This window comes from Buteo buteo, chromosome 9, assembly GCF_964188355.1.
Source record: "Buteo buteo chromosome 9, bButBut1.hap1.1, whole genome shotgun sequence".
Taxonomy (NCBI): Eukaryota; Metazoa; Chordata; class Aves; order Accipitriformes; family Accipitridae; genus Buteo; species Buteo buteo.
Genome location: NC_134179.1, coordinates 37,275,275 through 37,291,027, shown reverse-complemented (window position 1 = coordinate 37,291,027; position 15,753 = coordinate 37,275,275). Strand labels below are relative to the sequence as shown.

The 15,753-nt window shown below is 36.8% G+C and overlaps 1 protein-coding gene across 2 annotated transcripts in view; it reads left to right on the top strand.

The window, feature by feature from the left end:
- Positions 1-15,753, top strand: part of PRKN (parkin RBR E3 ubiquitin protein ligase) — a 788,033-nt gene that overhangs the window by 165,233 nt on the left and 607,047 nt on the right. For both annotated transcript variants that reach the window (XM_075036090.1, XM_075036089.1), the window contains one exon: positions 5,765-5,928. In XM_075036090.1, coding sequence (XP_074892191.1) covers positions 5,765-5,928 — 164 coding nt within the window. The remainder of the gene's footprint in view (positions 1-5,764; positions 5,929-15,753) is intronic.

Below are 15,753 nucleotides of genomic sequence, written 5' to 3'. Positions count from 1 at the left end.
AGAGGGACTTATAGAACATTTCCACAGTACTCTAGCAGGTGGTGAGGTTTTTATATTATCTCGGTTTCTACCTTCTCTTCCTTTAGTTATCCCTTCTGTGCATTTTCCTGTTTTTAATCTGCACTAAACTGGTTAGTTGTACTGGATAAATTATTAATCACAATTTATGAGAAAAATTTAATACTGAAAAGGAAGGGATACTATTTTCTAGTGTGAAATAGTCTAGATGTAGGTTTTTGAGCTAGGAAGAACTGTGTTCTCAAGTCACGTGCTGAGCCAAAGAGGAACTGATCACCACAGACAGATACTGTCACAAGACTTTTTTTTCCCAATCTTAGGAAAATACATTTCAAAGGTCTTGTCATCTGACCTCAGTAGGGAAAGGGCTTTTAAAAATCAGAAAATTTTCACATATTTCACACCATCCTTGGGTTAAACTTCGGCTATATTCTTTCTGTCCATAAAAGAATAGGGAATAAAGAGTACTTGAAGCTGCTGTAGTTATCATGGACACAGTATAATTGCTCAGCAATAAGATCTTAAAGTTTAAATATGTGTATTCTTTTGCCACAGATCATATATTGGCAGTTATTGGTATGCAGCAAAGCAGGATTGTGTGATTCACTGCTTTAGGAAGGAAAAGATTTGGCTATTTTATGTCAAAAATAAAAAGGAAATTTGTGGTTTGCATGTAGCAATGTAAAAAACATTTTTTCACAAAAATGTTTGCACAACTGTTTTTTTCATTCTTGGCACAGTTCAGTTGTTTTGGTTCTATACATCGGGACTGTGCCTTCACAATTTGTTCACAAACAGGGCCTAAGCTTCTACAGCATGCGATATTTATCTTCTTGGTTTAGAACTGGAAAACCTGTCGGACTGATGAAAATGGGGGTTAAAACTTTTGGTATGACTTGCTGAAGAAGAAAGGCTGCTGAACCCCAGGGCTCTGAGAAATGGCCTGTTGAGATCCTGGCAGGGATGCCTGCCCACTAGCTTTATTCCAGCCTTCGCTTGAAATCCTGCAGGTCCCCTACACACCTGCACCATGTACTTGTGTCTGAGTTTAACCAGTATGTATCTGCATTTGCTTAAATTTCCAACTGAGTTTGTACTAACATGCTGAATTGCAAACAGGCACAGCTGAGGTATGGGTACACATTTCCTTCAGTATCCCAGTTATATGTGTAGCAACCTCCAGCATAAGGGATGGACAGGTGGCCAGGAGCAGTACTGTCTTAAACTACCTAAGATTTTAGTCGCAATCTTCTTCACTTATATTTCCTTCATTAACAATTCTTGTATTACTTCATGGGGAAAAGTTATTCATCGTGTTGTATCCTAAGTGATTGAATTGTGCTGCTGACTCCGTTTTGGTAGTGGATGCAATGATGTATCATACTGTTTGCGAAACACAAAATGTTCAGGATAGCAATACTTTATTTGGGAACTGGTGCATTTCTGTATTGTATTCATATGAATGAAACGGCTCATTGTAAGTGAATTTATTAATACAAGTCACTTCAGAGGTGATAACTTCTTAATTTTATTACAGTCACTTGAATACAAATCAGCTAAAAGCCAAGAAGTTGAGTTCCTCCAGAACTGAATCAAAATAAATGCTGGGCTGCCTCTGTCATGATACACTAGTGTTTCCTCCACAGCACTTGCTTCTTTCTGGGATTTGTGTTGGTACTTCATTGTGAGAGAGAATATCCTAACAGAGGAGTCCAGTCAACAGGACTGGAAGAATAAAGAAGTATTTATTTCCATCAAGTGCTGCAGAATGAAAATATTTTAACGCTTACATGGTACTTCTTGTTCAACAAAAAGAACATAAAAAGTCAATACGTTGAATTTTTTTATATATTTGAGATGAAAACCAATGTCAAAATAGTGAAACTTCCCACAACTGGGAACCAGGATTTTAATTCCACTCAGTATTTACTTCTGTGTATGCCTCTACTCTCAGGTCAAATTGGGGCAGCAGGCAGAGGTGGAGAGTTGCATCTCACTTCTATTTCCTTAAATTGCTAGCCTCTGTCTGTGAAGACTTGTTACATTCTGATTAGCCAGCTTTAACCTACTGCTGCATGCTAGACTGTCACTTCTGTATATACAGTCTCTTACATCTTCTTTGCATCTGAATGCATTTCATGTACCCTGCAACTCTGTGTGTTCTGATTTTGTAGTATCAGTTTCTAGGGGGAAATGTGTTGCTCAGTACAAATGCAATTCCTACCTTCACACCCAGAACTGAGAACTTGCCTTCTGCCATGCTTGCAGCAGTGGCATGCCAAAGAATTAAGCCTGCAGTCTTTGAAGAAGCCAATTTCCATCACTTGAGTCATTATGCCAGACCAAAAAATTTCTTACTGTTTAGGTACATGCTTAAAAAAATGGGTATTTTCATAAGAAATATGGGAAATTCCTCTGGAAATATGTAAAAGTTACTTAACTACATCTATTCCCTTATGTAGTACTTGCTGATCCTTCCAAACAAGAGATTAATACTATCCAATTTGTTAAATGTAAAATTGAAATTATTGCATGAAGATGTACACCTTAGATATCAGAAAGACCTAGTGAAATATTTATATACTTTTTTATTCGCTCTTTCATTTATACCACTTTCCTCCATTCAGTACTCTGTTTAAAATGTGTGGACTTAAAAGTGAGATTTTTAAAGGTATGTAGATTCAGATAGATACCAAGAGAGATTTACAAAAGCACCTAGGTACCTCTTGATCCCTGTGGGAGCCAGATCCTTGTGATATTTACAGAGATTGTCTTTTGACATGACAGTCAAGTCTCACAAAGTTTCCTTTTATCAGAAAAGTTTTACTGTCTGTCACCTCTTACAGATATGGGAGTGGGAGAGCTGATCCTAATGGAGCCTCCTTTCTTCAGCTCGGTTTGGCTGCTTCTTAATTTTCATAACTTGATTTATTTCTTTTGGATTTCCATCAGCAGTTTAGGCCTCAGATAAATTCTCTAATCTTCTGTTAAGCTAATATTTGTTTAACTTCCAGTAGACAAACTTTAAATTCTACGTCTTTTCAAAGTATGTAGTCTTTGGAAGAGGTCTTGAATGTCTGCATAACTTCACCTGTGATCTCTTGAATAACATGTGCTGTTAAGAGTGTCAATTTGATAGTGATTATTTAATTATTGAGGTGAAATGTCAAGAAGAAAATAATGTTTCTTTTTCCTGAAAAGACATCTTGAAATATTATATTCATGAAATCTGGTTTTATTCCACAGACTAAAGTTGTGTATTTAATCTTTTTATGCTCTGTGCAAGTAAGAAAAGGTCTCTTCTCTTCTTTTACATTAAGAGTTGGTGAATTGCTGACTTTATAATAGAATAAATGTGTTTAAGGGCAAAATATTTGTGGATTAGAACTTTCCAGCAAGTAAAGTTTGGCATTCTGATTATTCTTCTGAGTTAGCTTTTTAGGCTTGTAAGGGAGTAGTTGTAATCTTTGCTGTAGAGTGCAAAATGTTGCACTCACATGCCTGTTTCCCGTGTTTGCTTGTGGTTACAATTTTGAGACTGAAACTTCCAGTACCTCGTAAGTGTTGGGAGGAGGACACTATACCTGTTGGAAATGAATAACAAAACACTTATTTGAGGGAAGGCGTGGGGATTGTTGATGATGAATATACATTGTGCTTGCAGAAAGTGTGTTGTATTTATACTGTCTTTAAAAATGAGTACCGCTTTATAAATAATTTAAATGATAGTTGTTTATGCTTCTTTTATCAAGCACTTTTCTCTTACCAGCACATTTGATTTGCAGAGTCAATGCACTTGCTAACTTTTTTTCATTTCCAAAACCAATAGCACTGGCTTTCATAAGACTAAAGATAAAGAGGATTATTTATTAATTAGGAAGAAGTCTTTGGATGTTTAAATGTATGCATTTTATGTGTGTATGTGAGCATATCTATATAAATATATATATGCACCTAGTCAGATAGTCAGAGCTTAGCATATTAAAAAAGTATATTCCCCATTGATTTAGCTATGTATTTTGCTACTGGCCCAGATGATGTTATTGACAGTTGAGCATTATGAGTGTTCCTGGAAAGATGGGAAATGTTCAGTTGCCATTAGCTGGAACTACTTTTTTGTCATATAAATCCTCCTTTACTCTCCAAACCACAATCAAAATAAAATTCAAATTCCTCTGTTTTTTCAGAAGAGTCTGAATATATAGCTTGCACAGTTTAGTTACTTTCAGAACACCTTTAAATAGAAATCAAAACCAGTAAGAATATGTACTACAGGAGACTGTGTAACACACTGCATGGTATATGTACTGTACCCTGCCTGACATAGCGTTATGCAATCTTACCCTGCATTGTAGTACTTTAAGAGAGTACTTTCAAGTGCAAAACTGACAATGTGGTGTTAAATTTTGTTGGTATATGGCCTTCTCCCTTAAAGATTAACCAAATATGAATTGGAGATGTGAAATTGCAAATATTTACAACATTCATTGCTCAGGAAAACAATGGCAGCGTTCTCAGCCATATTCAAGTGCTCTTAAAGTATCTGACAACTTTGAAGTGGTCAGGTAGACTATATGTTTGAAAAATCATAAAAATCCAATTTTCAGTTTTAAAAAATAGTTATTTCTTTAAACTATATAAATACTTCGAGCTTATGCTTTTGTCAGTCATTAGAAATGCAAAGGAATAACATCTTCAGCTAAAACATTGCAGTGGGAATGGGAAATAAATCTTTAAGACGACTGGTTGTTACAATCAATACCCAAGCAGCTTAGGTGACAGGTACCCACAATCTAATTGATATAAATGATTTTTTGTTTTATATTGGGTTTTGCTAATTCCTTCGCTTCCTGCCTGTGGAGCTATTGGTCAAAGCGGTCCACTGGGGACATGTCTACTGTTCATACAATCTCCGTGACTGATATGGATGTAATGAGGTTTTTTCCTGCTTCATAGTTCTTGTAGTCATTCCTCTGACCACGGGCTCAATGAGTGCATTCAGACTCCTTGTGAAAAACAGCTCTGCCAGCTGAATGGCAGGAAGCTTATGAGTTTGTTTGCCAGACTTCTCTGGATGTATAAACCAGTTGCTGCAGCTCTAAAAATTATATGACTGGTGCAGTAGTGATTTTCTGTGCTGAAGGTAGATTCCGGCAGGAGTTATGTTCTGCAGATATTTTAGTGAACTCTGAAAAGACCATGCTCTAATAAACACTCCCAAACATTTCTGCTAGCGTGTGATTTTCTCTCCATCATTATCTTCTGTAGAATTATATCTTTTGGAAACCAGTTTATATGACTGTGCTTTACTGTGTAACAAGGCATTGTTTTCCCTTGTATTATTTAATATATTTTGGTTCTAAAGCATACCTCGGTTTCCTGCATTTATTTGTTATATGCAGTCAGGAAGAGCACACAGAAAGCATGTGTGCCCCGTGCCTGCTAAGGTTAGGACTGAACTGAAAATCTGTTACGCCAGTTAGCAACTACTTAGCTGCCTGGCTGGGTCTCTTTTGATTCTGACTGTTCTCTGTAATTTCTAACACTGCTAAAGGGAAACGCATGGTTTTTATTTATTGGTCACTATTCTGTACTGGCTTTCAAAATAGTACACTGCAGTATTAATAGCTTTTCTCTGAAAATAGTACATGCTCCCTGAAATTGAAGAGTAAGCCTCTCGTAGTCACTCTAGTAGAAACACTGCACGAGAAATGCTCACTTTAAAAGGTGTTTTGCTCTTGTTCAGTGTTTGTCAGGTTCAACTCCAGCCATGGTTTCCCAGTGGAGGTTGGTCCGGATGCCAGCATCCTCCAGCTGAAGGAGGCGGTTGCCCAGCGACAGGGAGTTCCATCTGACCAGCTGCGGGTGATTTTTGCAGGGAGGGAGCTCAGCAATGACTTGACACTGCAGGTAAGTCTCCCTTGGTAGCTTCGCTTCTGGACTGCTGCCAGCTACACTGCCTCTGCCTCTAATGCTGCCAATCTGATGTTCATGCCTGAGATCTAATAGAATAAATAGTGCCTGGGGATTCCTTGAACTTTACTCCACACTGCTTCATTAATTCTGACCTTCTTAATTATGCATTAAAACAGCAAGCAGGAAGGATAGGGGAAGAGAGAGAATAGGAGAGAGAGAGCGCATGAGAGAGCTGTGCCTAGTGAATAAATGTTTACTGACTGCAGAAGCAAGCCGTGCACAATTTCTGTATCTGTTCAATTTCTATCTTACTTATTCCATTTGAATCTTAATGAAGAAGGATGTGCATAAATTGCTCTAAATCAGGCTGCACAGTCATCACATTTGTTAGAATTTGTAACCCAATTGTGACCCCTGGAGGATAGCTACAGGGCTGCTGCTGCTCCTGTGCGGTGGTGTGTCTGCGCAGGTGAATGCACTGCTGGAGGGATGGTTCCAGATCAGAAAGCCCACAGAAGTGTACTCCAAACCACTGAACTCATAAACGTCTGAAGCTAAGAGAGGAGCAGGGAGCATGGAAGAGCAGCTATAAGTAGGTATCTGAATTTCAGCTCCTGGAGGTGAGCTAACTGTTCTCGTCAATAAATGCGGAGGGGTGCTCACCTGTGGTAAGCAGTAGTAAGCATGAAAAGATAGGTTCAACTTTGTCTTCCTTGTTGTCTTTGCTGTTGTTACCAGTGCTGCTGCAGTTGCTTTATAAATATTTTTATTTATCCTCTATGTAGATTTGGCAGTTCACTCGGATAGCCAGGCCTTAGCATAAGATCACACATTTAAGACATTTGAGTAACTTGGGGAAACCTACTGGCCTTTCGACAGAGTGCAAATACTGATTTAAATGAAATTGCTGTCCTTCTGCAGTGGTATCAAAGAACTGCAGGTGCAATCTGTAGTAGTGCAGGTGATTATATAAAAGATCCCTCACAGGCAGAACTATTTCAGATTAATTGGCACTCATATTTCAGAAGTATTGCTGTACTTAGAATGGCTGCTAAGCCTGGGTACAGAAAGTCACTACTGTATTGATGACCTATCACTATTTCTCCTTGGGTATGATATTTATTGCTTTGCAAAGGGTTTTAGGGAGTTTCAGCACACAAAGGAAGGTATAGAAATGTGAATTGTTGTCAGTCTCCAGTGCATCACCTGTGGATAGTGTTGATGCATATATTCATGGCATAAACAGCAATGTGCTTCATTTACTTATATGTGCAAACATCATATCTGAAAATGTAAGAATAAAAAAAGAAAAAGTGTGAATTGTAGAACTTGTCAGTTGCCAGTTGCTAGATTTGGGTGTCTGTGTGGTTCTGTCAGAAGCTTCTGAACCACTTAGCATTTCCTGGGAAGCTGTAGATATTGGTGTTATTGCCATTTTATGTCAGCATGAAACGCAGATTTTGAGCCCAGTTTTACACTTGCAACCAAGTTTGTTGTCGGCTACAACATACAATTTGTTGCCAAGGTAAATTAAAAATTGCTTTCCAAATATACAGGCCTGCTGATGACTTAATTAATTTCATTGAAATGTCAGAATTACCATGTGTATTCAAGACTTTTTATTATTTAGTAAACTGGACCTAGACTCACTGCTTTGACTTTCAGCTTCTAAAGCAGGTAGGAAGTTCAAAAGCTGTTTCAGACTGTATGATCCATACTTCTGTATTTAAGTGTCTTAAATATTGTAATGATCAATATCATCAGCAATGTATCAACTACATTTTTATTCTTGATATTTAATTAAGTGCATTTTACTCTGATTCTGTGTTTGCAGTTTTTTCTGTCATATATTTGTGTATGTGTATTTATTTATTGTCAGCACAAGAAGAACAGTTGAGGGTTTGAGGTGTTTGGGTTTCTATGGTAGGCTGTTTGGGGCTTTTGCATAAGAAGCTGAGTGCTAGTAAAACTTGAGTGCTAGTGAAATGCTAACTTCTGGCATTTATGTTGCATATGTAATTTCAGAGTTAACATCATATATGAGCAAATTAACTAGCTTTTGTTTTCTAGACCTATGGGTTTGCATGCAGAGTAAGAAAAATACAACATAGATATATACTCAGCTGATGCTTTTAAGTTATTTCATTTTATGGTAACATAGAATTTCTAGTAAGACCATTTTGTCCTTCAATTTTTTGTAAATTACTTTTGAACTTATTTGCCCAAGATACTGTGGGAGAATCTAGAGGTCAGGAAGGAGAACTGATAGTATTACAGATAATGAGATTATAGAGGATATGGGAAGAGCTTTGATAATTGCAGGAATATAGGGCAGGGGTATAAGAAATACTCCAGGATAGGAAACTTCATTAGTTTCACAGCTCACAGAACAACTAGATTTGGCGTGACAGCTACTTTAGGATCTCAGGCAGCTGATACAAAACTTAACTGAGAATGTGAAAGCTGTATTTGTTTTCCAGTTTGGAGAAAAGGAAAAATCTTTCGTGGTAGCTGAAACCTGTAAAAAAGAAATGAAGCTGGAATGAACAAACATTAAAAAGAAATTATTATAAGAAAGAAAGTGCCAAATTGAGATCTTAAATAAGTAATTTGATATCAACAACAACAGTAAAAAATTTGTAGGAAGGATAGAAGTGAAATATGTGTGGAGACATTTAATTTGGTACCTCAGATAAGTGTTTTGTCCTTGAAAAAAGAGAGGAAGATTAGAAACTGATTCAACTGTGCACAGGGGAGATCAGTATTTTAGCTAGTGACTAAGGGGCAAGTAGTGAAATTAGAGCCATGGTAAGGAAAGATTGGTAATAACTGGATGAAGAATGAGACCTGCAAATTTGTATCTCATAAGAAGGAATTAGAGCAATAAGCTGCTTCCTAAAAGCACAGCAAATGGTGTTACTTTAAGGGTGCTAAGTATTCTGAAAAATGATGAAGAGCTCCCTGCTGATTACAGTTCGCTTTGGAATGAATAGAAGTAATTAATTAATATATAGCCCAAATAGGAATTCTTTCAGAAGGCTGTCATGAGTATATGAGAACAGTGGGTAAGATCTTCTTGTGGCAATCATAAGGGCGAAAGAAGAACAAAACTATAACAGAGTCACCACAGGAATAAACAGGAGGTAGCTGCGTATCAGGAATATTAAAGTGTTGTAATGGGAGATGACTGCTTACAACATTGGCTTTGCCTCCAAGAACAGCAAAATTAGTTAACAAGCCTTCTGGAAGCAAAATATGTGATACACAGTTTTGCTCAATGCAAACAATTTGAAATTTACTCCTTGTAATAGGAGCAATATTATATTAGTACAGGCTTGCCCTTTCTTGGAGAACTCAGAATCCTCTTGTGTGGAGAAGCTCTTTGCAAACAGTTTGTAAGAGATATTCCCTGACTTGCAGAGCTTACAGTGTAAATGAATAAGGCAGACAAATGGTGTGATGGGAATCAGTAGCCTGGCTTGTTCACAGTCAGTAGCAAAACAGAGATAGAATTAAGTCTTCTGTTTCACAATTCAGTACCATTTCTTTTTGACAGTGTTTCCTCTATGAGGTAAATGTAGAAGCAGAAAAAGGCTAAGCATGTGATTAGTAGCAGGACTCGTTAGCTTAAGCACAGTGCTCCACTGAGACAGCTTCTCCATCAGAGTTAGCTTGCATTTGACTGGAGCATAGGCTCAAGGCGTGGAGCATAGGCTTCACGTGAATTTGACTTTGACTGCATCCATCCATATAGGTGCTTTCCTAAAATTATTTATTCATACATTCAAGAAATGAACAAACATGACTAAGTATTGTTAAACGTTGGCATGTGAGCTGATGAGCATAACTCAAAATGAATAAAAAAGAATGGCATAACTGGAGTAGCAACATAGATGATCATCTCTACAGAGGAGGGAAAAGAGAAGTGGTAGGGGAGAAATGGTGCTATAAGTAATGTTAGCATGCTGCAGTTTGACAGTGGTTTGGAAAGCGTATGCTTTGTCGTGGAAGGGTTTCTGAATAGTAAACATTAGAGGTCAATCCAGAGGGCACCTAGTTCTACTGGAAGCACTTTCCTGTGCCATTGTGTGAAAAGCTCAAGGACAGAGAGAGCACCTTGTGACAATGGGTTTCAGTTTATATTCTTCACTCTTTAAATATTTATGAAAATAGGGTATCGTTAATACAATTGTTCTCAATGAACAACTTCTTTAGCAGAAACAGGTATTTGAACTATGGAACATTGCATTTTATCGAAGAAGAAGGACCTTCTATGCATGCCAACTTTCTTACTCTTTAAGCACAGCTCAGTACAATAGAGCTTCCAGAAGTTCTTGTACTTCCCTGTTTCAGTTTACTGAAGGTGCAAAGGAGAAACCAGGTGACAGAGTGCAAAATGTGTCCCTAGCCAGCAAAAAACTCCCATGTGCTCGACTTTAGTTATAAACCCATGAACACTAAGATTAGAGTGGGTCTTTTGACATACACAATAAGTAGTGCCTTTTGTTACAACCTACAGTTTTTGCATATAGGATACCAAATCGCTCACAGGAACATCTTTGATATTCAGCAGTTTTGTGGGTTACAGAATACAGTGAGTCAACATTTGCATATGTAAACGCTGTTTGGAGAGATTTGCTCACAGACATCCTGACTGAATCAATCATCCTATGTGATATTCGAAGGGAGAAAATGATTTTATGTGTGTTTGTTTAAATCAGTATTTTGGGTCAATATTTGATTGACCTGTGGATCTTTTCTTACTTGGAAAGCTGGAAAATATGTGTATTGTACTTCTTCAAAGCAGAAAAAGCTAGCAGAACAATACTTAGGTATATTATAGTAATAAAGGAAATCTAGAGATTCCATCTGAGTTGCCAGGTAATATGGACTTGGCTAAATGAGTGGATAACAGTACCGCTCACTCTTGTTTCTTTTGATGGCTGCAGACTCACTGTATGTGATAACAGACCCTCTATGTGTTGAATAAGCTACTCCAAGATTTGTAATGGGCCTCATGGTATTATATGCCCATAATGAATGTGGAAAGTACCATGTAGCCATATTTAGTATGAAAGTAAGTCAGAGCCAGCTCAGGTCTACAGATTTTCCATATCTGTTTAAGAGGATACATTGCTTATTAATTGTTCTGGCAGATCAAGATCTAAATGCATTAATAAATTAGACCTTTGAGCCCAGTAACATATTTCCATTCTGCTTTTAAATGCATTGCTGTTCTATTCTTTTTATGCTAAGTTTTTCCTGGAAGTATGAGACTATGAAAAAGATTTAACTATAGCTAAATAAGGGAAAAATTATCTTCAGGTAGTTTGGTAACTCCAGAAAGTGAATGGGCCATGTTTGAGGGGGCTGCAGCATCAAGGATGTTCTTGAATTTTGCTGGTACCTTCTGGATTCTTCTAACATTTCTTATGTGTTTAGTTGGTCTGCTGATGATTCAGGAAGAAGTGTGATGGGGTTTTCTTTGCAAACTTTCTGCAGTGTGCACTCTCTACAAATTTGTATTTAATTTCTAGAAGTATCTGGGGTTTGGTACCGAGATGAATTCTGTGTTGTCTGCTAAATCTGGTTCATGATTCCCTGGAAGGGGGTTGCTGGTACCAATATTCTTACAGGTGTCTTACTGACTCATAATATTTCTGAATGACCTGTGTTGCTCTTTTAGAATAATTTCCAAATTTCTAAATATGAGTTTCTTTTGTTTTCCACTTTGCTGACAGTTTCAGCAGGTTGGGAGTCTATTGAATATCCATTCCACCTATGGTTGTTATTACTTTCTTATATGTGAGAACATGTTCAGGCAGCAGATAATTTTTTTTTTTTTAACTTTATTTCTCTTAGGCAGTTAAAATTCACTACATTGAGGCCATTAACTGAATTTTACGAAATCCATTTCTGAAACAGGTGCTTTGCGTGGGACTGATAGAGAAACCGCAATACTATTTGCACGAAATACAGTATGTTGATAAGAAACTCCTCTGGCAAACCACTGTAGTTCTTCTCAAGACATATATAGTGTTTCAGAATGAAATTATCTTGAAAATTACACTAATATTAGATGTGCTTTTGTTTTCTGCCTGAATACTTGCGTTTGGCATTTGTTGAATCTTTCCCCTTTGTCATGTATATAATCCAATTCATATGTTTACAATGCTGTCCATTTTTTCATTTGGATCCTGCTTTAGGTTGCAGGAGGGCAATGTTTAAGAAAAAAAACTTCAAAAAGCTGTAGTTGTTGGAGTGGTGGCAGTGAGCAATAACTTTGAGTTTGTAAATCATGACAGTAAAAGAAAAGTCAGCCCACTTCTTTCATTCATCACTTTTCTAAATTTCTCTGGTGAAAAAGTGTTTAGCGTATTGCACACCATTACCCCAAACTATAGTTGAATTAGCAGAAATTCAAGGGTAAGAGGGACATTTCCTTCCTTCTTCCTCCCTTTTCCCCATAAGCAAAGCATGGTATTAACTATTCTGGTAGACTACATTTATAAGGAAGGATCCATAGAGACTGTGTATTTTCCAATTCATAACTAAAATAGAAAAATCATTGACATGTATTTGTATTGTATGAAAAAACAAGAAAAACAGGATTTATTTAACACACTACAATAGTGAAAATACTGGATTGAGAAATGGGAAATTGGGACAGAGTATCTGTGGATTATTTTTTAACATTGAGAATTTTGTGTCTGGAAAATACAATTGTAAAGGAAGAGATGGAAACTTCACTGTTGGAAATGTATTTTAAAATAGCAGGTAGCATACCAAATATGCCTCCTCAATGGAAAGGTGGAATGTAGTCCCTTGCCATTATAATTTCTTTGCTTTAGCCTTAATTTTGCTTATGTAAATTTTTACAGCTCTGATCATCTGAAATGTCATCTGTAATACATTCATATTTGTAATTATCAAGGTCACACAGCTATTTAGTAAGCCATTCTGGGTTTCCTTCTTCTTTTATTTTTGTTTTTCAAGCTTTCTTACTCATTTTAATTGAAAATGTGGGAGGGAATCTTTGCTTCATATCTGATTACGGTTTTCATCACGAATGAACCTCCATACTCTAGGAGACACAAAATTATTCCTGTTAGGAACAGCTTTGATGGAGGGGGGTGAAGAAATCAAAAGAACAGATTAGTTGCATTACGACAGAAAAGGCCCGATGAAAGGAAATAACATTGGTCATCCTTAAAAAATAATACCAAGGCAGGCTTAAAGAGAAGGAAGGCAATTATTTTAGGAGTTACTGAAGCAAAAGTAGGTATGTAATTCCTTATATATTATTTCATTGGAACAACCTTCAGTGAATTTACAATTCCTAGAAGTTTTCTTCTGAACCCAAAAAGCCTGTTGAAGAAATAAATGTGAACTGTGTAAAAAAAAAATAAAAGAAAATCAGTAATAAGCCAAAGAACAGAGCAATACAATTTTCTCTCCCCATTTAAGTAAAGCAGCAAAAGTACCTGTTCCAAAAATGAAGTAATTTTCACTTTCTTCATATACAAAGCAGGTTGTTATTTCCTTTTTTCAGGTACAACCTTGGCTCCATTGATGTAGTGAAAGCAATGCCATTGACTTTCCATGACTTTCCATTCTCCCTCTCATTCTCTCTCACTCATTCCCTCCCTCTTCTTCTCTCTCCCTTTTTATCTTTCGCACACACGCGCAAAATCCTTACTGTCCTGGGGAAGCTCCTCAGCCAGTGTGAAATGCTGTTCCTTCCATCCATAGAAGTACAGATATGAGTCCCATTCTTGACAAGTCCAGTTTCCAGTGCTGTTCCTAAATGAATTGATCAGTGTTTTCCTCACTTGTACTGCATTTCTTATTATTAGCTCTCCACAGTTCAAGTCGCTTTTCCTGTTTCCATTTCAGGCTTTCCCAATCAATTCCAGTTCTTTGAAATCCTAGTTCTATCCAACATCTGTGGCCCATTGCAGTGTTAAACCAGCTTAGGAAACTAATTATTCTTTCCAATCTTTCTCTTTCCCAGCCTATGAAAGAAAGGGGGGGGAGAGAATGAGAAAACTAAGTTGCCTTGCAGATCTGCTCTACCTGCCAATGAGCTGACAGTTTCTTCTACTTATGGTTTCTGTCTTTCATTGGATGATGTGCCTCTGTACTAACTGTTGACCTCCTTGTTTTCTGATCTTCTTGTGTCTAACCAAGAAGCTGACAGATCTGCAGGAGGCTATAGAGCTACAGGATAATCTGCAGGTAGTGGAGGGGGCCTTGTGGGAAATCTAGGGAGGATTGTCTCATCTCACACAGCTGTGGTCCTGGCAGGAAAACAGCCAGGCCCTCTTGTGAGATAGTGGACTTCATGTGTATCTTCATATCAGTTTGTCTATGTGTGTGTGACACGTATAAAAGGTTATCACCTTATTTTAGGTAATTTTGAAAAGGTGTGTAAATGTTGGCAATTTTTTGGTTGGTGAGGTTACACTTCTCATGAAAAGACATGTACATGACACCACAGTTGCTAGTTTTATGGTCTAATTAATATAAAAAAAAGATACCAATAATGAAACATCTTTAAACTTCAAAAACATGCCTAATACAGTTTTTTCCTATTAACTATTTGACATAAAAAAGCATGATGGAAACATATAAAAGTTTTATTGTCATATATTTGGTATGCGTGATATACCAGAGCTCTGACTTCGTGATTTGTTTCTTATACAGCTCATCCCAAATTATCCTATAAAATATTTTTACTGTACTACCTTAGCATCTTTAACATATCAATCTATTCGTTTGTATCGTTCACAGTGTGCAGCATATTTTGAGTACAAACCAGATAAATGTATGCAAGTATGTTTAAGTACAGAAAATAATAGCTACTTTCCTCTTTAACCAACATCATATAACCTTTATTCCTGCCTTATTTTTGTTACCCTAGATGGTGATTTGGGCTCTTTGTTTACCATTTATCTTATAGCAGTGTGCTTATTACTACAGCTTAAGCACACATAATTTAGAGTGTTTGAGCTTCAGGAAAGGAAGAATCAATCCAATTTTAAAACATCTTGGTGTTTCTACTGTCAGAATTTTATAGCAAAAATGTCTCAATGACTATAAATGACAATAAATAAATTAAAATGACCAATTGGATATATATCACTGGAAACCTTATACTTTGTGAAAGTGTTCTATTTTTCTTTATGAATAATGAAAAATGTAGTGCCTATCTTCTGAATGTACTAAGATGCTCAAATTTATAATACTGGAATTTTTTATATAATATTTTATGGAATTTTTGTTTCTAGGTGGCAAGTAGTAGTGGAAACTTCTGTTAGTTTTCTCAAAATAATTTTACAAATTTTTGTTCTGTCACTATGACAAACACAGGAAGAGAGGAAGTGGTGCAACAGTGCAGCAGAATAACAAGGGGAAAAAAGAATACATGTAGAAATGTATGCCATGCTGATGTAAACATTTCAAGACTGAATATCAGAAGGCTAGAAGGATTGTGGGAATTAAAGATAAAAAAGGTTCAGGTAGGCTTGAAAGTTTTGACAGAGAGGGTTATGCTTAATTATATGGCATTTACTAAATGTGAGGGAGATTAGATGAGCAACCAAAGAAAAATCTATTAAATGGCAAGGTTCATGAAGCATCTGAGGTTGTCCTACCAGGCAGGAAAGCAAGAGATAAGGTGAAGGTTAAGATATATTAGAGATGACTGCAAAAGCAAGGAAGCCCAAGGAATTGGATTGCAAAAGCATATGAATTGACGGCAACCACTGGTAAGCCCACATTTAAAAAATTTCCAGTAACTAATGGAATGGGAAATTT